Raw genomic sequence first — 20,948 nt, 5'->3', positions numbered from 1 at the left:
AGGGCCCAAAGAAGTTGTTTCTGTTTAAATGTACATTGTCCCGGCTTACAACCCTTACCTGGGTTGTCTTTGACAGCTCTGTGAGGCAAATCCTTATTACTGTGCAGACTTAAGCATGTTTGCTCAAGTAATCCCACGATTCAGTCAGATCTGCTTCCCTAACAGGATTGTAGGGATTGTAGCTTTATACCCATTTTACAGGTGGTGGACATAACTGAGGCAAAGGAAAAGTGGCTTTCATAGGCTACTCCATGGGTCCGTGGGCAACTAGATTGCCCAACTAGATTGCACTGCTGTCTCTGCTCTTAAAGAAAACACAGTATAAACCCCGTAAACCGTCTGGGCCTTGGGGCAAGCTAAAGGCTGGCATGTGGGCACAAAATTTCAAGACAGCAACGGAACTGTGCAGTTGACAATCCATGTGCACCAGAATGCTAAAAGTTGGCAGAGTTCTACTGATTTATAGTGGCTTACTTCAAATGACAGTAGATTCCAGTTTTAGAATTACAAACTTAAGAGCAGCATTACTTAGGGAACATATAGGCCTTATATTTCTGAAACCTATCTTGGAATGTGGTCAGTTAAGAGAGAAAAGATGCTCTCAGCCTCCCCCTGCCACTTTATATGTTGCTTCTTATTGATTTTTCAGAGTATTAGTTATCATTCTCCATCCCATGTTTATGTTAGTAATGTATGCATTTTGTTTTGGGCATTCATTCAGAAAGTAGATTTTTGGCTTGCTGCTATGGCTCCCCTTAGTACAACACAGAATAGCAGACAAAATATAATTTTGGTCTGTAAAATCCAAGTGCATATCCTTGCTCCATTATAAATCTTATTGGGTGACATTGTGCAGACTACCCTACCTCAAATAGGTTATAATTTGTAACATTTGTTCACTTTTTAAAAGCAGGATAAAAATGTAAGTTTTAAATGTCAAGACATGTTGTAACCCACCTTGAGATAGGAAAGAAAAGGAGTTACTAATTTACAACTTGCACAAAAAAAGTCCTGAAAGCCAAGAGGCCACTTCCTTTGCTTTTCAACCTTTCCACTGGAAGTGTCTTGCTGGGAGAAATGGGGCAAAGCAGAGATTAAGAACTTTGTCCTGTCCCTCTTTGCTCAGCACACAAGGAACTTGCAGCAGAATTTAGTCTCACAAGGACAAACGCAATATCTGTCTCTCTCCCAAACTGGAACTTTCTGCTTCAAAACAAATGAAGGGACAGTCCCTTTCAAGCGTTTGGAAGTCTATGGTATGCACTGGTATCCGACTCAGTTCAGCTCTCATAGTCCCCCCAAGTGAGAAGACAGAGTGACATTTTGGACCTATACACTTGACCTTAAGCAGATATTATTGTATTGTAACATTGTCATATATTGTTCTATCAGAACAGGGTTTTTAAAAAATAAATAAAAAGAAACAAGTCAAAACAAAAGAGTCCAGGCTTCTTTCTGGAGACACTGAGGGGCAGGTCAGGAAACAGCTTGTTCCTAAGAGTTATCCATTAGGGAGTTGGCCTCATGCTTAAACACCTAAAGTCAACAAAGCTGGACTTTGTTATTGCATGCTCTGTGAAGCCAAAGCCCAGACGGGCAAAATGCACTATACAGCTGGGACTCACACAGGAATCATGTGCTCCTTACAATCAGCACTCAGATATGGGTGCTGTGCAGCCAAGCCTCTAAAACACAAACCATAAAACTAAGATGCATGGAACGGCATATAGCCAGGGCTGCAATCCTAAGCACAGTCACTTGTAGGCATTCTCTCACTTCTGACTAAACATGGTCAAGAAAGTACAGCACATGGCCTAAATGTTCCTTAAAGGCCACTTCTAGGAATATATGTGCCAATGACTGCTAAAAGTGAATTAAGGAGACAGAATGGGTTCTTATGGTTTGCCAAGACAGAGCTTTATGAGACTTTCGTAGGAGCGTGAACGTTCTTTAAGCATCTACCTCTCACCGTGCAAATATGGGTCTGCCCAGTGGTGTGACTTCATGCTAAATAGGGGGACACTGACACCCTCCTACTAGAAACTACCTTTTGACAAGGGAGAAAAACACGGGGGAGGAATCTGCTCCTGCAAAGAACATCTCACCCACAGAAACCCCACCTGCACTGAAGTTATTTATGAAATAGACTGCCCACAGAATTGAAATTAGCCTGCTTTTAAAAGAAAAATAAGTGGCATCACACATAAGGTGGCTGCAGTGGAAAGGGTATAGTGTTCTTTTTTATTTAAATCAAATACAATGTTTACAAAAGACACAAAGTAAGAAACAAACAAGTCATTCACATCAGCACCAATTGGTCAAGTCAGCCTAAATCCAGAATCCGGTTCCAATCACACACACACACATTTCAGTTTCTGCAACACTGGATCTCTGTAGCTAACAGTTATTCATTTTCCCCACCCATGTATGCAGTACCTAAGACAGTTACCAGCCAGTTTGCTATGGTTGGTACAGGTACAGATGGGAGATTTTCAACACCAAGCAAAGACAGATATCTAAAGGTTCATAATAAAAATTGAGTTTGTCCTATACTTTTTATCCACCAAGAAATGTAATAGTTTTTAAAAAACTTAAAATAGTGTAAATATCAGATTTTTCCTTTTTAAACATTTTAAAAATACTCCTCCAGCATAAATTTCATCTGACTTAAGAATTGTCAATCTCATGTTCCCACTTTGTTAGAACAAAGTTTGTTAAATCTTTGAAGGAAATCATTCTTCATTCCTTCATACTATCCAATGCTGAAATTTTTATTTACAGTATCTTCATCTTTCTTTTGGGAAGCTCAGAGCAGCTTACACAAGTCTTTCAGAGAACCTTGCCTCCAAGTGAGCCCCACTTAGCATCATATACTCTTCAGCCATTCTCTGAACCAAAGTATGCTGAGGGATGGTTACACACAAGAAAAAGCAGCTGAGATACACTTAGTAGGACTTTGCAGATAAAACCCATAGCACCTCTCCAAGGTACTACTACTGACTACTTTTCAGATGAAGAAATCCAAAAGTAGGGGTGGAATTTGATCTGAGGTGCAGTCTGCACCCTTATTTGTGGTATGCTCAGTGACATTTCAGTGGAAAAAGAACTATAGAGTTGGAAGGGACCCCAATCTCCTCAATGCAGCATCTCAACTAAAGCATACATGACAGACGGCTCTCTAACCTCTGCTTAAAAACCCCAGAGGAAAAAACCCCACGGAAGTAGTCCACCATCTCTCATGGGAGTCTGTTCCACTGTCGAATAACTCTTAACTATCAGAAATTTCTTCCTGATGTTTAGTCAGAAACTCCTTTCATGTAATTTGAATCCATTGGTTCGGGTCCTAGACTCCAGAGCAGGAGAAAACAAGCTTGCTCCATCTTCCATGTTATAGCCCTTTAGATAATTGAAGATTGCTGTATCTCCTCTCAGTCTCAGGGGACAAAACCTATAATTTCTTGCCACCCACACAAGTAGCCCAAGAAACACATTTTTTGCCAGAACCCCAGGTGACATGAGGACGGACAAGCAAGGAACTGGGCCAAGGCATTATCACATGTGATTTCATATCACACTCCAACTGGAAAGCTGTAAATTACTAGTCCTCCTACTTGGACTTTGAGGCTAATTTTTCCTAAAGTGTCCTTATTTTAGAGTTGACAGGGTAAGGTCACTTTCTGTCTACCTCAAGATTCAAGGCAACTCTGAAACCATAGACTTGAAGGTCACTCTTCAACTGATCTTAGTGGACATATTTTGAGCAACAAAAGTTGAGATAGCTGGATTCTTTGGTATGAGACATATTATAAAGATATAATATGTCATTTTGCTCCATTCCCCATTAACAATGCCTCTCACTAAGCTTTTACTGTCTCATAAGGGCTACAAAAGTAGACGGCTACCTGAAATTAGAAGATTTGAGATGTATACTGTAAAGGCAATACATCATCCCATGACAATGGGTCCCTCTACCTCTCATAGGCATCCTTTATTTAGACTTTAATTTTACAACTATTGACCCTGAGAGTAAGAACCATTGAACTTCATGGGACTTACTTCTGAGCAGAAATGTATAAAAATTGCACTCACAGGGTGTTTTAAAAAAGAAAAGAAAAGAGATTATTGTTATTTGATAACAAATAGGTATTATACATTTTTCCAGATTCTGGAAGAAGCTATAGTTCTATTGTATTCAGGGAAATGCTAAAAAGCAACTACTGTATGTTAGAACAGGCCTACACCAATTACTTGGACATGAAAGGTATCATTACTGAAATCTGTTAAACAGCCCCATATGCTGTGAAGCAATAAAGCAGAACAGAAATTATACTTGTCCCACATCAGATGCAGACAGGCAGAGTAATTATAACAAGATGCCCCCACAAAATACTTAATTTTTTTATACACTGGCTTTGTTTATTAAGGCTGTTGGTTAAAGTGTAATATATTAGGGAAGAACTCTTCAGTAGGACATAAGTTGCAACACTCCTAAAATTAAAGCCCACTTCCCAAGCTCCCATAGTTAATAAACAAGTGTGCATAAGTTCTATAACATAAAAGGACATTTAGCATCAGTGCAGCTTTGTATCCTCTGCGATTGTGGAGAGATTTCTTTTTCAGTAATCGTGTCCCAATTTGACTCCTCTAGGAAAGCCAGCCATAGTTAGTATAAAGGTAAGAGACAGGTATTATCGAGGTGAGTCATGAAAGGCGTGATTGTTTTATCATGAAAAGAGGAATGATACTAGTTTTTAATGACAATCCATAAAGATAAAATAGTTTCATTTACAAAGTTGTGCGTTATCAAGTGTCCCAAGTTTCCCCCTAACAACAGACAAGGGAAAGCAGACTGAAAGCTATAGAACTTTCTACTTCTAGTGTTTTCTTCAAGAAATAATACGTCAGAGTTTGTGACTGAGAGCTTTTTCCTTGACTGAGATCTAAAGCAGCCTGAGATCGTCCTCAAGCACTTCCACACTGGCAAGGGTTTTGGGGAACGTAAGGGGCTGCATAGAAGAGGCTCAAAAGCTTCAGAATTAGGAGGAAGAGTGCCCATGTCACTTTGGGTCCCAACTCTTTCTTCACTAGATTGATGGCCAGAGGTCTTGTGGAGTAAAGAAAGACATCCATAAAGAGGCATGGCAAGTCACGTATGGCACAACTGTTAGCACTTACCCTCATGAGCTGAATACCAAATTCATGTGTGGTATGTGCATTTGATCAGCTCACCATGGGCTGGTGAGTTTTCAACAGGTCACCACAAGTCCAGATAGTGATGTACAGAGGTTCCTAGACTTGACTACAAGCATTGCAGTCATGTGACGCAGAGTTTCCACTCTATACCCTCCACTAGGAGGAGACTGTTTCTTAAACACACTTTCCCCCAAGAGGGCATCCATTCTGATTCAGTCACTTCATAGCAAGCAATGCTATGTAATACAGCAATGCCAATATGGCTCTTGAAGATCTTGTTCTTCTTATAAAAAAAGACGTTCATGAGACAAGTAATTTACAAAATGTTAATGTCACCAGCAGAGTACCAGGTAGGCTGCCTGAGCTGCTCCCAGCTCCACTCAATGCCACTTTAAAGGGGAAGAAGAAATCAAATGGAAGCTTCCAATAGGCTCTGGGCTGACCGCGGGGTGGCTCTGGCCATTTAGTAGCATCCGTGAAGGCAACTGTGGTTGTCAAAGGCAACATGTTCACCATGTTGCCAATGGACTAGAAGAAAAACAAAACTATCATTTTAGAATGTACAGAGCCTTGCTTGGTTCCTACCTCACAGCAAATTGCTCCACAGGCCTCTTACACTAGTCCATCGTAATTCAGAGCTGTTCCCTGAACATGAAAGGGAAGCCTGAAACATTTGTCTTGGGCTTGCGACATGACATGTTTGTCCTTGCTGTCTCTCAAAATAGGAGACTGGGACTACTCTACAGCAAATGGAACTGAAAAGAAAAGAAAAGTGATATCCATTTCCATAGCTATTATTTCCCACCACCAGCTCCCCTTCCACCTTACCACTGACAGCTGCAAACCTGTCCTTTCTTTGTGATGCACGAACAGGCATAGAAGTGAAGAACACGGAGTCTAGAGACCATCCCCCCACCCACTGGACCTCCGATACACAGCTATTAAAATTATTCTATCACCTATTTAGCCTCCTCCTTCTGGCTGTGGACAGGAGCTGGAGGCTACACCTGGCATCTCTTATGAGCTCTACAGTGGCAATAGGTGGTATTGCACTACACAGAGAACTAGTCTCTTGTCTTGCAGCACTCTCTGTCAATGTAGCAGATTAATCCTATACAACTCCTATAGTTCTTCCCTCACACTCTAGTGGACAGGAGCAGGCTTCTTCACTGATCTCCTAATATTTCCTAAAATTCTGGTTAAGTAGTATGAGTATTTATTTACAATCATTTTTACAATCATTTAGTTACAATCATTTTTACTTTACCTTGGAAGACAGTTAATAAGTAATAGTGAAATACAGTGGTACCTTGGTTCTCAAACGCCTTGGTTCCGAAACGTCAAAAACCTGGAAGTAAGTGTTCTGGTTTTCAAACGTTTTTCGGAAGCCAAACGTCCAATGTGGCTGTCAGATATTGTTTCCGGGGCGCCTGAACCAATCAGAAGCTGCACCTTGGTTTTCAAACATTTCGGAAGTCAAACAGACTTCCGGAACAGATTAAGTTTGGGACTCTTGTTTTTACTATTTATTTTGTGTTTTTGTTTTTGAGGCTTTTGCAGTTAATTTGTTTCTGTGGCTGTGTGGAACCCAGTTCAGCTACTGATTGACTGACTGTGTGACTGCAGAAATGGATAAAAGTCTCTCATCCAAACAATGACTATCATCAGTGCAGGAAAGAAAAGAAAAATAATTTTAATTTTTATCATCTACAATACTGTCTTATTTATTTTATAGTACAGTATGTTGATTATTGCTTTCATTTTATGGATCAATGGTCTCGTTAGATAGTAAAATTAATGTTAAATTGCTGCTTTAGGGGTTGTTTTTAAAAGTCTGGAATGGATTAATCTGTTTTGCATTACTTTCAGTCAGAAAGCGTGCCTTGGTTTTGGAATGCTTTGGTTTCGGAATGGACTTCCAAATGGATTAAGTCTGAGAACCAAGGTACCACTGTAATTCATTGGGCTCATTCAGATTTATTGCTAAACTATGGTTCAGTGAGAGGTGGGGAACCTCCAGCCTGCAGGCCAAATGGTCCCAACTCTACAATTCTATGAGCTACTAGTACAGCTGATCCCTGCAGAAAGCAGGACTGAACTACCCAAAGCAGAAGTTGATGCATAGGGTATTCAATCCTGCTTGGTCACCCTCTTGCTTTAGGTGGTCCTGCCCAATTGTCAAAGTTGGCCTTGCGGAGTGGGGAGGGAGAGAAAGATCTGGCCCCTGGTTTAGCCTTATGTGTACAAACAACATTAAGTCTTGGGCTCCCCTTTCTCCTCTGGCATGTGTCAGAGAAGATTATAGGAAGCATCTGCTTCTAGTTTTTAACTAAGCAAATTCCTGAAGTAGGGCAACTCTGGTAGGTTCAAACACTAGGTAGTGAACAAATCAGGATAATAAACCACTGTTCGATCCTAGCTTGTTTGAACTACTCGGAGTTTAAACAAACCAGAATTCACTGAGTTAAGATGCAACAGTGAGCTCTGGTTAGTTTAAAACCGAATGTAGCTTTCAATCTTCTCTGGTGCACAAAAAAGGTCAAATGTGCGAACTCACTATAGCTCATATACTTTGCATTACATCTGAAATGGTCCAAAGTAACAGAAAACAGCCCTAAGACATTATTTGTGACAGACCTTCAGAGATTTGCAGAGATAATGGTATCGTGCTCCCAATATTTGAGCTTGCGGATTAGACAGGAGGCCTAAGTGGGCCCATATCACTTGGATCTTCAGGGAAATGGGAACCATACAATGCCCCTCCTAGAAAGAAAAGGGGAAATTCTAAGTTAAATAAGTGTACTCCCAAAGAGCTGTATTCCTGCTGAGTAATCAGCAGTGCAAAGGGGAAGGCTCAGGATTACTGCTAAATTTGTGCTCAAATATGGAGCAAAACATGATGGCTCTACACTGCTTCAACAGTTGGAGGCAGTATGCTTCTGAACACCAGTTACTGGAAACCACAGGAGAAGAGAGTGCCCTTGTGCTGGAATCCTGCTTGCATGTCCCACGGAGGACCTTACAGTCTTCAAACAAAAACATCTTGGAGGTCCTGGGCCACGGAGGTTAGGCTGGCCTCAACCAGAGCCAGGGCTTTTTCAGCTGTGGCCCCAATCTGGTGGAACACTCTGTCACAACTCTGCAAGACAGAGCTGTTCAACCAGGCCTTTGGCCAAGGCACAGTCTGACCCCCTCCTTTCTGTAATCCTCACAGAACTCTAGCCCAGTGGCTGCCATTAATTTGATTTTGAATTGATTTTAGGATGAATTGATTTTAGAATGCTGTGTTACTTTTATTGTTGCTAGCTGCTCTGAGCCCGGCTTTGGATGGGGAGGGCAGGATATAAATAAAATTTTATTTTTATTATTATTATCTGATTGGCCGCTGTAAGAACAGGATGGTGGACTAGATGGGCCATTGTCCTGATCTAACAGGCTCTTTTGTGTTCTTATGAAGAGAGTGACATCTCAGAGGTAGTCAGAATTGCATGGGGATGCAGAACATGATGTTTCTACAGCTACCTCTCCTTTCATTGGGAGGAACAAAAGGAGACAAAAGACTTATGGCCCAGTTGAAGGAAGTTCTATGTGAATACAGTAGGGACCTGTGAATGTGCCACTGGTCTTGGCAAAACACAATGTGCTCCAGCTTGACACGGTTAGAGGGTAGTTTCTTCTATAGGGTAGATGGTTGCCCTTTCATCCTTCAGGTGCTGTGGCAAAGCTTACAATAGGATGTCAGATACAAAGCTAGCTACTCTGTCTCTCTGCATATTACCTGTATTTTGCACCCCTGGGTGAAGATGTTGGTCCGCTCTCCTGGACGGCTTGGGTCAGCATTGCCAGTTATGGCCAAACCACCTAAGTTGTATGCTCCCTCAAAGGCTTGGTATAGTGTCTCTTGGAAATGGCTACAGTTTGCTTCCTCCAGCTTGAAGGGTACACTGGAAATCAGACAAAACAGGGAGCATCCATTGGTCTCATGTCAGTGAAACTTAACTACCATTCAGAAACACATTACCTTTACATTACTTCTCAGGAATTACTGAACTGGAACATGTCTAAATCAGTTCTTCAATGGAGGTACATTTGGTGAGAAGTTAAAATTATTCCTTGCCAAGTTCCTTAGTTTATGTGCTAAGCAGTGAACAGTCAGCTCTGATTTACAAAATTTGGCTGTCTGTACAAGTCTGTACAAAGAGTGTAAACATTCAAGAGAATTTGAGGAATATTACCTGAACTGGCAACTTGTCCTCACATTCTCTCTAAACTGTACTTTATACCTTTCAGTTGCTGAGCATTGACCATCAACTTGATTCTGTAAAATGGTTATCTGAGGAGAGGTGTGTCAGGAAACTAAACTAGAATACAATGGAAACCAGAGAAACTGTCTTTGGTCTTGTGGACAGAAAGCAACTCCAAGTGTGTACATATGTACACAACTCCAATATGGTGTGTACATACGTACACAATCATTTGTTTACATTTTAACTCATTCTCAGGTTTGGAGAATATCAACTACTGATCTGAAATATTTTAAGACTAATGGTTTTAATATAATAAAATGCTAAATGATTACTACTTTAGCCTAAATGATGAAAAGGCAGCCAAACATGAACACCTCAACACTTTTGCCAATTCTCCAAATAAAAATATTTCCCCCCCAGTTGTGGGGCTGATTAAATGCAGCATATGAACAGCCAAGAGAATGCATTCTCAGTTGCTCCGTCTTGGGTATTATAGTGGGACATATAAAATACCACCTCATCTCCAAGAACCATTCACAGGCTGTTTATAACCCATAATTGGCTCATGGCAACATCTTAACTGAACAGCTGGGCTCATCCACATGTTCTTTCTATTGAATCCAAAAACTTAGAAACAAAAGGATGTTGCATAGACCTGAAAACAATTGAAAAGCCAAGTGCAGGAGTAAACAAAGAAGTATATAATTGCATATACACATTATCACATCAGCCTACAGCTTTTTAAGAAAATCTGAGGCCAGCGGATCAAGTAATACATTGCAGATAGCTCTGCAGGATGCTCTCATTTGTAGTTAAAAGTGGGAGATGGTTACTAATACCAAGAGCATTAATTCTGAGCATTGGTTCTCACAGGGCATTCACATACGTATCAATATATGCAGTGATATGAAGAACAGTGGGTGAGGTCAAAATCCTCTATACAGCTCTACTATCATCTAAGACCTAAGGGTAGACTCCTGGTATCAGGCTACACTCCTGATACTAGATCAAACAGTGCCAGAAAGGATACATGCTGCTGGGTGCCATTATACAGAACTATCAGTGGTGCTCCTATAATATATCCAGGGTTCCCACTTCTCTGTTTGGTGAGAGAAGGGCTCCTGCTCTGCAAGAGACAAAATAAATTACATGAACCTTATTATACCATCATCTGTACATACTTTGAAATACAATAATTAGTAAGGGACAAAATTCAAACCTGGCCTAATGGTTAGGATTGACATGCCAAAGAAGTGGGAGCTGAGCCCACTCATGCCAGACGAAGGGGCCCTTGTTTTGTCATTACACATACTAAAATCCTATAATAGTGCATTGAAGTACCATACATGAATCCACTGACCCAACACCGCAGTGATGGATTATAGATAATCTTGGGGCACTGTCAGACACGTGAATGAAATGGAAATAAAAAAGAACACTGGCTAAAACACCAGGCAGGAATCCTTGCATGATGCAGCTGCCCCCATGTGATGTTATAAGGCAACAAGAAATGTAAGCAGCAATTTGAAGGACAACAGTGGAAGCAGTTTTGCAGAGATTTGCAAGAAGTCTCTTCCCTAGTGAAAGCAAGAGAAGAAATTATGTTGCCATCATGTTCTGCTTTAGTCATGATTATGTCAAAGTTAATAGATGAGCAACTTGCAGCATTATTTCCTTTTACAGTGGTGCCCCGCAAGACGAATGCCTCGCAAGACGGAAAACCCGCTAGACGAAAGGGTTTTCTGTTTTGGGGGCGCTTCGCAAAACGAATTTCCTATGGGTTTGCTTCGCAAGACGAAAATGTCTTGCGAGTTCCTGCGGGGTTTTTTCCCTCCCCCCCTTTTTTCTAAGTGGCTAAGCCCCTAAGCCGCTAATAGCGCTAATCCGCTAAGCCGCTAATGGGCTTGCTTCGCAAGACGAAAAAACCGCAAGACGAAGAGACTCGCGGAACGGATTCTTTTCGTCTTGCGAGGCACCACTGTATATGTGTGTGTGATTTATAGAAAGGGTACATGTCTTTTATACAAGGAATAAATATGCAAAGTCAGCATCTGTGGCACATCTTTCATTCTCTAAGCAATTGGAGAATTACTGACACAGGCAGAAGAGAAAAAGTGGCAAGGAAAGGCAAAGAATGAGGATGATTAGTTTGTGTTTGATGCAGAGGGAAAGAGAGTATAGTTTGCCCAGAAATTCATACTCTTATCTCCTCTGCACTGTCTTCGTGACTCTTATCAGTCACATGGACTCAGACTATGGGCATATCTACCATGGCACTCCACTCTCCAAAATAAGTCACCAGGCAGACATAGCAAAAATTTTTTACCAGTATACACAAATAACTGGTATTACAGGAACTGAGTGTAAGCAATTGGTTGCCTATTCATCTGCTTTACTCTATTGTTTATGTGATTGCTTCACAGGTACACAAAGTGAGAGACAAATTTAGCAGATGGAAGGAGAAAAAAACCAATTTAAATACTTTCTAGTCTGTTTACCACTCCATCATCACAGCTTGTGTAAGTGCTGATCAGAATTACAGATTAAGAAGAGCTGATCAGAATTACAGATACTAAGATTACAGGCAAAGCTAAAAGTGTACTAGACAAAGTGCACAGATTCTGTACAGATTGAATACTAAAAACTCAGAATCTTATTAGAACTGCTGGTGTTAACCAACTAGACAAAAGAAGTTTCCAAAACATTGTACCCTTCCCCTTTCATTGTATGCAAGGCCTATCTCCATTTAGAAATGTTTGGCAGGCCATTTCAAAGCACTGATAGCTTCCTTTCCCTAGCTCCAAAATTAATTTGCATCACTTTGATAAACAGGATGGAGACTTCTCCAACTTGCTGTCAGACCTAGAAAATGCTTCTTCAGTGCAGCAACCTGAGACTTTGACTGCCTTGAGAAGAACCTAGACTTCTACACCACCACAATTGTTCTGCAGCACAAACTCAATCCTTTCTTTGATCACATACGGCCAAGAAATAAATATAGAGCCACATTTGCAAGCCCGTTTTGTGTTTCAGAGTAGCCATCTCACTTCCATAACAGCACCACCATTGAGGCCCATGACAGTAGAATACTGACTCTGGGTTCCATTCTCATTGAGCTCATAACACAGCAAAGGATCCAGTTGCACACAAGGGCCCCAGCCCAACCCTTTTCCCCACAGTCCAAGAATGCATATAAGAACAAACACTGACCCCAAAATGAAGAGAAAAGTGCTGTTGCAGTGTGGCTCTTGGATTTCCAGATATACTGGCAACTTTGAATTGAACAGACACTTTCTGAATTCCATGAATCCCATTGAACTCCACCTCATAGCTCACCTAAAAGTATGACATACATGTCAGAGAAAGACAAGGTATGAACTTAGGCCTCTACTAATGAGGACAGCACTCGAAGAACTAATGATACCTCAGAAACAACATTGTGGCACGTGCTACCACTTAGTGAAGGAGATGCAGGCTCTGAAACAGGGGTGATGTTGACCTGGAGACACAAAAGATATTTTCAGTTCTCATATCATATTTATCTTCACCTACATAATCTATCCACAGTCATCTTAGACCAGGGGCATTTGAAACTTCCAACCCACTTCACAAAAAATAATCCTCACAACTATTCTGCTACTTGCAGCAGGAAATTTAAGCATTCCCTTGAGACCATATACAAATAAACTAACATCTTTACAACACTCATTTCTTTGTGTATAGCTAGATCCACAATTCCCAGTCCATTTTCTAGACTATGTTTCAAAATTATCACTAGGCAAAAACAAACTGAAATCTCACCTGTATGGGTTGGAAAATAGTCATGTTGACTGGTACCTGAAAAATGAAAAGCCAGCTATACTTTAGTGTCTGCACAAGATAATGATTTACAAACCTTTGATCCCAATCTTACAGTCTTGTCTTCTTTGCAGTGTTCTTTTATCTATTGGGGATGAGGCATTATTTAGGAATAGGCAAGAAAAAGGTTGATCCAAGAAATTTTGAACCCTGCTGGTTCTTCTTCAGGGAAATTCAGAGAACAGTAATTCAAAATTCAGATGTGCTACCTCATCTATTTTTTAGCATAAGAAATAAAAAAGGTAGCACATCTGAATTTCCTTGGAGTTAAAAATGTGTTGGATCAATAAACCTCTTTCTTGTAAATCCCATTGTTTTGCTTTTGTTTCCAATCGCTTTTTTTAAGGTGGGGGGGTTCTTATTTTTGTTGGACATTATTTAGGAAAAATCTCTTAATTTGTAGGCCCCAAATACTCTTTATACCTGTAGTAAGCCAACAGAAATATCAATTGTTTCCCCAATATTTCAAGGTATTTAACAATAAAAAGAAATATTTTAAAACCTATTCTTCATTTGGCAAGGAAGCAGAAGACACAAATGTGCTTAGGAAATGTGGAAACATACTTGAATTAGGAAAGATAACTAATACTATACCAAAATAGCAAAATAAAGAGTTACCTTCAGCACACTGAAGCCACGGTAGTATGAAGCTGCATCCAGTGCAGGGTCAGTGGTGCAGCAGCTTGTTAAGTCAGTAAGGATCCGAATGCAGCTTGTGTTTTTGCTCTCCAGGAAACCTAAGTAATTAACAAGTCACATAAGGGGGTAGGGACAAGCAGTAAATGTCATCCTAATGCACAGGAATCCACAAATGCAGTCAACTGGGCAATCCAACCTGTAACATGCCATGGTGTGTGTATGTTTTAAATTCAGAACTCCCAACAGCCAGGCTCCGTCTTATTACCTGGCTGTGCCACCAACACACTGTATTAACTGCAGGTCTGACAGACTGAGCACTGTACTTCCAAGGCATTGCCTGGGTTGTAGGGCCAAGCCCAGTTAAGTACTCCGTCAGTGGATCACAAGCACAAATTCCTGTCCACTGAGACCTATAAAGCCCTAGCCTAACCTGTTCATCAGCAACTCAGTCCAGAGCAACTTGCCTCAGCAAAGAAGACCTCAACTAGCTACACTTTTGCTGTAGCCTGGTTTGACCCACTGCCTGGGATTATGTTGCCAGACTTTGACCCTTTAGTCACTGCCTCTGGAACCCATCTTGCCCATCTTAGACTGTATTACCTGCTTCTTTACCACAGGAGAGATAAGTACTTTAAATGCTGCTGGCAAAACTGAAAGGCTGTTTCAAAATATTAAGTTGCATATTGTGTTGGAAAGCAGATCATATCACAGGTTGAAACAAAAATGTTGTTATGCACTGTGCACTCTATTGCTAACTCCCTCTCTACCACCACCACCACCCCAGGCAGCAAAAAAGAGAGGAACTCCTTTATATTTGCCATTGTACAGCAGGAAGCCAAAAAACTCATTAGCTGCTAAAAACAATTACTCGACACTAAACTCCAACGAAGTTTGTGGAGCTCAACTAACAGATGTCAGGACTTTGCTGAAGTTCCCATGCTCACCAGCAGGATTCTCATCAATGCAAAGTTGGCTGGTTCCAATGCCCACTGGTTGTTTGAGTATACTTAATACAGATGATGCAGCAAAGTATGTCTGTATAGGATCTCCCACCTGAAACGAAAACAGAGGGTGCTTATTCAACTAAGTTTCATTCAGAGTAGACCCACTGAAATGAATGAACCTAACTTAGTTTTGTTGATTAATGCCAGTAGGTCTACCATGAGTAGAGCTTAGCTGAAGAAGAATTATTTTATTATTTATACCCCATTCATCTGGCTGGGTTGTCCCAGCCACTCTGAGCCACTTACAACACATATAATAACAAAATGAAACATTAAAAACTACCCAAAATAATACCACCCAGAGCTGAAAAGGAATCACTCAGAGCAAATCACACACAAGAGACGCCCATAATGTTTCCTGCTTGGCAGGGGGTTGGACTGGATGGCCCTTGTGGTCTCTTCCAACTCTATGATTCTATGATAATCATCTATTCTACTGCATGAGGATGAGTATTTAAATACAGTGGTACCTTGGGTTGAAACGCTTTGGGTTACAAACTCCACTAACCCGGAAGTAGTTGCTCCAGGTTGCCAACTTTGCTCCAGGATGAGAACAGAAATTGTGCAGTGGCAACGCAGCAGCAGTGGGAGGCCCCATTAGCTAAAGTGGTACCTCAGGTTAAGAACAGTTTCGGGTTAAGAACGGACCTCTGGAACAAATTAAGTTCATAACCCAAGGTACCACTGTAATAATAATAATAATAATAATAATAATAATAATAATTTATTTATACCCTGCCTATCTGGCTGGGCCTCCCCAGCCACTCTGGGCGGCTTCCATAGAAACAAAAAATACAGTAAAATATCACACGTTAAAAACTTCTCTGAACAGGGCTGCCTTAAGATGTCTTCTGAATGTCAGGTAGTTGTTTATCGCTTTGACATCTGCTGGAAGGGCGTTCCACAGGGCGGGCGCCACTACCGAGAAGGCCCTCTGCCTGGTTCCCTGTAGCTTTGCTTCTCGCAATGAGGGAACCGCCAGAAGGCCCTCGGCGCTGGACCTCAGCGTCCGGGCAGAATGATGCAGATGGAGATGCTCCTTCAGGTATACTGGACCGAGGCCGTTTAGGGCTTTAAAGGTCAGCACCAACACTTTGAATTGTGCTCGGAAACGTACTGGGAGACAATGTAGGTCTTTCAAGACCGGTGTTATATGGTCTCGGCGGCCGCCCCCAGTCACCAATCTAGCTGCCGCATTCTGGATTAGTTGTAGTTTCCGAGTCACCTTCAAAGGTAGCCCCACGTAGAGTGCATTGCAGTAGTCCAAGCGGGAGATAACCAGAGCATGCACCACTCTGGCGAGACAGTCCGCAGGCAGATAGGGTCTCAGCCTACGTATCAGATGGAGCTGGTAAACAGCTGCCCTGGACACAGATTTGACCTGTGCCTCCATGGACAGCAGTGAGTCCAAAATGACTCCCAGGCTGCGCACCTAGTCCTTAGGAACACAGGAAGCTGCCTTATACTGAATGAATCAACTGGTCCAGCTAGTTCAGTATTGTCTACATAGACAGTTTCAGGAAGAAGCCTCTCCCAGCCCTAACCAGATATCCTGAGAATTGAACCTGGAACCTTATTGTAAGTTACTAGGAAGGCTTCATCCATAGAGGAAGTATGGAGATTGAAAAGGAAAACTTAACCCTGACCTCTTCTGTCTAGATATTCAGTCTAGATTTTCTAGAAGCAGCCTTCTCACCACGAAAACCTCAAGAGAAAATCCTTGATAACTAGAGGCTAACTCACCCGGTAAAAGGCAGGTGGTGATGACAGAACTTGATCAGGCAAGTTGAAAGAAGGCCCTCCATATTGCGCTGAAAGTGCTGGAAAGTTGACTTTTGTAACCACCTGTGGCTGCTGTAAATAGTTCAGCTTTGCTATATGTAGAATTGGGGGGGGGGGAGAGGGGATACATCCAACCAAAACATCACAGTGTTAAAATGAAATCTCATACCCCTTTGCAAATCTGAACTCCTTCTAGAGGGAAGAATTTTTCAAGGCAAGCTATAGGACTTGGTGCTTGTTAAAGTTTTTTTCTCCACTCTCTGTTAGAGGGCACAAAAATACTGAATGACTGCAATCTCAACAGACGTCAGGATTAGAGGTTTTATTATCCCAGTACAATATTTTCTTGCTTTGCTACTACAGGATGCTCCCTTTTACGCATTGCACTGGGTGTACAATGCACAAACACTGGGGCGCTCTGCTCCTCAGGATAATGAAAAAAATCATGCAAAAGACTATTGGGAGTACATAAATGAAGACAGCACCTTGTGGCACACTCTGTGGAACATCAAAGAGCATACAAAATCACAACTTTGATATTAGTAAGGGAATTGTAGACAGTTCAGAAACAAAGTGGGTAGAGTTGGCAAAAGGATGTCACCAGCTTTTATGAAGCAAACCTCTTTCCTTGCTCTAAAAGGAATATATATATATAAATGAACAGTTCATTATCTGCCCTGTATAAATGCAAATTACCAAGTACAATTTGCACTTCTATTTTTAAAATCAGCTTCAGAGAAGAGCCTTGACCAAACAGAATAGCAGCCTAAATACTGATCTAAACTTACGATCATTTAGCTCCACACAGAACAGCAATACACATCCACCAGGACCAGGAAGGACATCAGTACGGTAAGGGGTGTTATTCTGGAAAACTGTGGATTTTTCCAAGCACACCTGACTCACAGCCCTAATAAGAAAACAAAAGCACACAAAATCACACCACAGGAGTGTTATTTAAGCAAACACAACTCAATAATATATTTCCTGAAGCACTTGCCTATTCTGTGATTGGGTGACCTAGCAATCTGTCACTCAAAACCACCCGAATATGTGCATATTGATATGGTCCCTGCATTAGTCTGTCATCCATCATGTAACCAACGTGAGAGGCTATCAACATCAGAAGGCACCATAAGGGTAAATTTTACTATGTTAAGTTTGCCTAGTATAGGATTAATTAGACCATTATTTTGCTTTAGTATTTTTTTGTTGTTGTGATTGTGCATACTTGCCCCTCCCCCCCCCCCGCCCTTTTAAAAATAATTCCTTTAAAATGAACTGCCTAATTAGATTTTTAAGCATTAGTAGTTTCTGGACACACTCACATTTTCCCTCCCCCCCCCCCCCGATCATTTGATCTATGCTACTGGTTTGAAGTGCTTGGGAGCACTGGCGGAGGAAGAGGAGTGCAGGGGGAGTGCACCGCCCCTGGCAGAGCGATCCCAGTGGGGTGCCATCGCGACTGCTGACCCACCCGCACTGGGTGTCATGCCCCCAGGATGCACGCCATGCCCCTACAGGCGGCGTGCCACGCTCCTGGGACACGCGCCAGCCCCGCCCCTGCCTGCTCTCCGCCCCTGCCTGCTCTCCGCCCCCTGGTGCCGGAACATGAAGCGCCGCCACTGCTTGGGAGGTCAAGCCGGGTGACTGGCTGAGGCTGTCAGGCATGAGACTTGGAATTTGGCTGACAGTATCCCTACCTATAGGCAACTATAAGCAATCCTGTACTCTGTTGACCAAGTGAGCTGGGTGCTACCATCATTGACAAATAATATCTATCTTGAATGGTGATGGAACTTCAACACTCATGCAGAGGTCCTTCCTAGCCCAGCTACCTGAGATTTTGTTACCCAGAGATACCATGGCTTCAATTTGAAACATGCAACACATGTGCTTTACTTCTAAACAACTAGCCTGCCCTCAACATTTGTAAAAGAAAAGCTCAGAAAAAACATGCCTTTCCCCTTCCCACATCTTTATAGGACACAAGATAAAGGGGTACTCTCACTTAACCTTTCCCTGTAACTCTGCTTGCAAGTTGTCTACAAACAAGTTGGACATACTCATGCCTTTTTCTTAGACAACACTTAGAGACCTTCAGGGCAGAACATACTAAAACTTACATTCTTACTCTTTCACTAATGTGTTTATTGCTCCTGTCAGCATTCTCCAGCATAGGTGTGCAACTCTCCTATCCACCCAAACGGTACTCATGGATCTGACCACTGCCACCACCAAGCACCCTGGCTGAATGAAGCTAGCAGACTTACTCAGATCCCAGGCCACCCCTATGTCTTAACACACTGTGGAGACAAAATTGTGCCCATGCATTTCACCTGGTGCTGCCTGGAAGACAAAAAGAGAAGGGACATTCAGGGCCCCCGGTGCTACAATCTGAGCCACAGCTTGAATCACAGCAGCAGTTGAGGTCGCAGAAGCCTGGGTGCAGATCACAGGGGCAGATGGACGAAGAAGCACCTGTGAGGGACAGAGAAAGAGTTAGAACTGAAGGCGGTAAGGAGAGGCTGTGAACTGAGAAACGGTCTCGGTAAAGCATCGCCTAAACGGGGTGGGCGGGGCGGAGGGTTATTCACATATTGCCTTTAGGGCACCCGATGCCCCGGACCACCCTCAGCCTCTCCCTCCCTCACCAGCTCTGGGTTCGAGTCTCTCTTTCCTGTCGACTTCGGCCGCCTCACTGATGGGCGCCTCACTGGGGCTCGTCTCATTCGTGGGCGCTTCCTCTGCTTCCAGAGTGCTGTTTGCATCCCGGGGCTTTGCCTTCCCCGACGCCACGACCGACAACAGGAGCAGCAACGAGAGCATCGGCTGTGCGGCGGCCATAACGGACGCATCGCCCCGTTGCTAAGAAACGGCAGTCGCACGTTCATGACGTATAGGCGCAAAAGAAGTACGTCAGTCTCAGCCGCTTCTGTGTATCCGTATAGAAGTAGGAAGTGAGAGGAGTGAAAGCGCAGTCTCCGAAGTTTGTAGATAATTGTTTGCTGAATTTTACTGTAGCTGTGACTGGGAAACAGCAAACAAAAGGCAGCAACAAACGAAATTAGCACCAGACAGCAATTCATTCTCTAGCTCAGGGATAACCTATGAAAAGATGTTTTTAAAAAGTTTTTTGCAAATATTAAAAAATAGCCGATTTGTTTCCCTTATTGGAATATATTAACAGGGAGGGATTCCTCCAGCCTCTCACTCTTTGGTAATGGTTAGGATATTTAAATAGCATCTGATATTTAGCGAACCAAGATTGTAATTTGGTATGCTGTTACTATATTATTCTGAAACCCTATTACTTTTTATTTGGCCAAAAACAAACAAACAGTAAGCGGGTTTTTTACTTTCTCTTACTGGCACTGACTTACGTCGCTGGTTTGGGGAGGGGTTGTGGTATTGCAGTCCACTGTTAAGATTGCAGAGGTGGTGCCGATGTTGGTTTGCATTTCCCGCCAAAAATCCCCTGTAAAAAAACACTTCAGCTTGTACGATGTTTGCAGACTTCAAAAAATTAAAAAATAAAATGCATTTTCCACACTCAATAAGACCCGAGGTAGAAAAAGCGTGAAGTCTCTGTTACCACCTTAAGCGTACGAGGTGGGTGACACATGCTGCTGCCCCATTACATTTATCGTAAAATTCAGTTCTAAGCGCAGTTGCGCCCCTAGAGTTCCAATGCAAATTCGGGCATTTTGTAGCCGGAGAATAACTTTCTTTTGTATATGGATAGTTAAGAGCTATTGCGGAGGCGAGGAAGACCTACTCTACTCTTCCTTATGTTGGGGCTACAGGGAATAGGAAGGCATAGCCGAGGGATGCATCTTTGTAGGGGGTAATGCGGGTCAGCAGTTAAATTTGCTAGTCTGGGAAGAATACTTTATTAGCCAGCTGTTTCCCGCTGCAACTCTGAGATGGATCTGGCTGGGGTTACATTTAAAACACGATTCACCCCCCCCCCTACGTCCCGCCGGCGAAGAATCTTGGGTACTGTACTTTGTTGATGGTGGAGTGTATTGTGATGGGTTAACTACTTTGGGGATAAATGTATAGTGTGCATAGAAGCCAACTCCTAGTGGCCCTCAAAATATTTGAGGGGCAGTCGCCCCCCTGTTGATGGGTATTGCCATTCAAATAGTGTGCGTGTACTGCGTCATGTGATTGATTATGCGAGGTGAGACTTACCTGGCCTCCCCCAATATTTTATACAAGT

General features: G+C 42.3%; 1 protein-coding gene across 2 annotated transcripts; it reads right to left on the bottom strand.

Annotated features, from left to right (window-relative positions):
• Positions 1–2,213: 2,213 nt before the first annotated feature.
• TCTN3 (tectonic family member 3) lies at positions 2,214–19,606 on the bottom strand. 2 transcript variants are annotated; one of them, XM_079978643.1, is made up of 14 exons: positions 19,378–19,605; positions 19,063–19,204; positions 17,512–17,633; positions 16,685–16,815; positions 14,882–14,990; positions 13,917–14,035; positions 13,242–13,277; positions 12,865–12,939; positions 12,651–12,776; positions 10,471–10,566; positions 9,429–9,526; positions 8,972–9,137; positions 7,831–7,956; positions 2,214–5,721 (listed from the first exon to the last, which is right to left on the bottom strand). In XM_079978643.1, the coding sequence occupies exons 1-14, from the start codon at positions 19,568–19,570 to the stop codon at positions 5,494–5,496; spliced, it is 1,767 nt and encodes a 588-aa protein (XP_079834769.1). In that variant the 5' UTR covers positions 19,571–19,605; the 3' UTR covers positions 2,214–5,493. The 2 variants fall into 2 exon arrangements, with proteins under 2 accessions (XP_079834769.1, XP_079834770.1); XM_079978644.1 differs by lacking the exons at positions 12,651–12,776; positions 12,865–12,939 and having other exon boundaries at positions 19,378–19,606.
• Positions 19,607–20,948: the final 1,342 nt, after the last annotated feature.

Source organism: Podarcis cretensis (genome assembly GCF_951804945.1).
Source record: "Podarcis cretensis genome assembly, chromosome: 5".
Taxonomy (NCBI): Eukaryota; Metazoa; Chordata; class Lepidosauria; order Squamata; family Lacertidae; genus Podarcis; species Podarcis cretensis.
The sequence above is the reverse complement of the archived record's forward strand: the minus strand, read 5'-3'. Positions and strand labels throughout refer to the sequence as shown.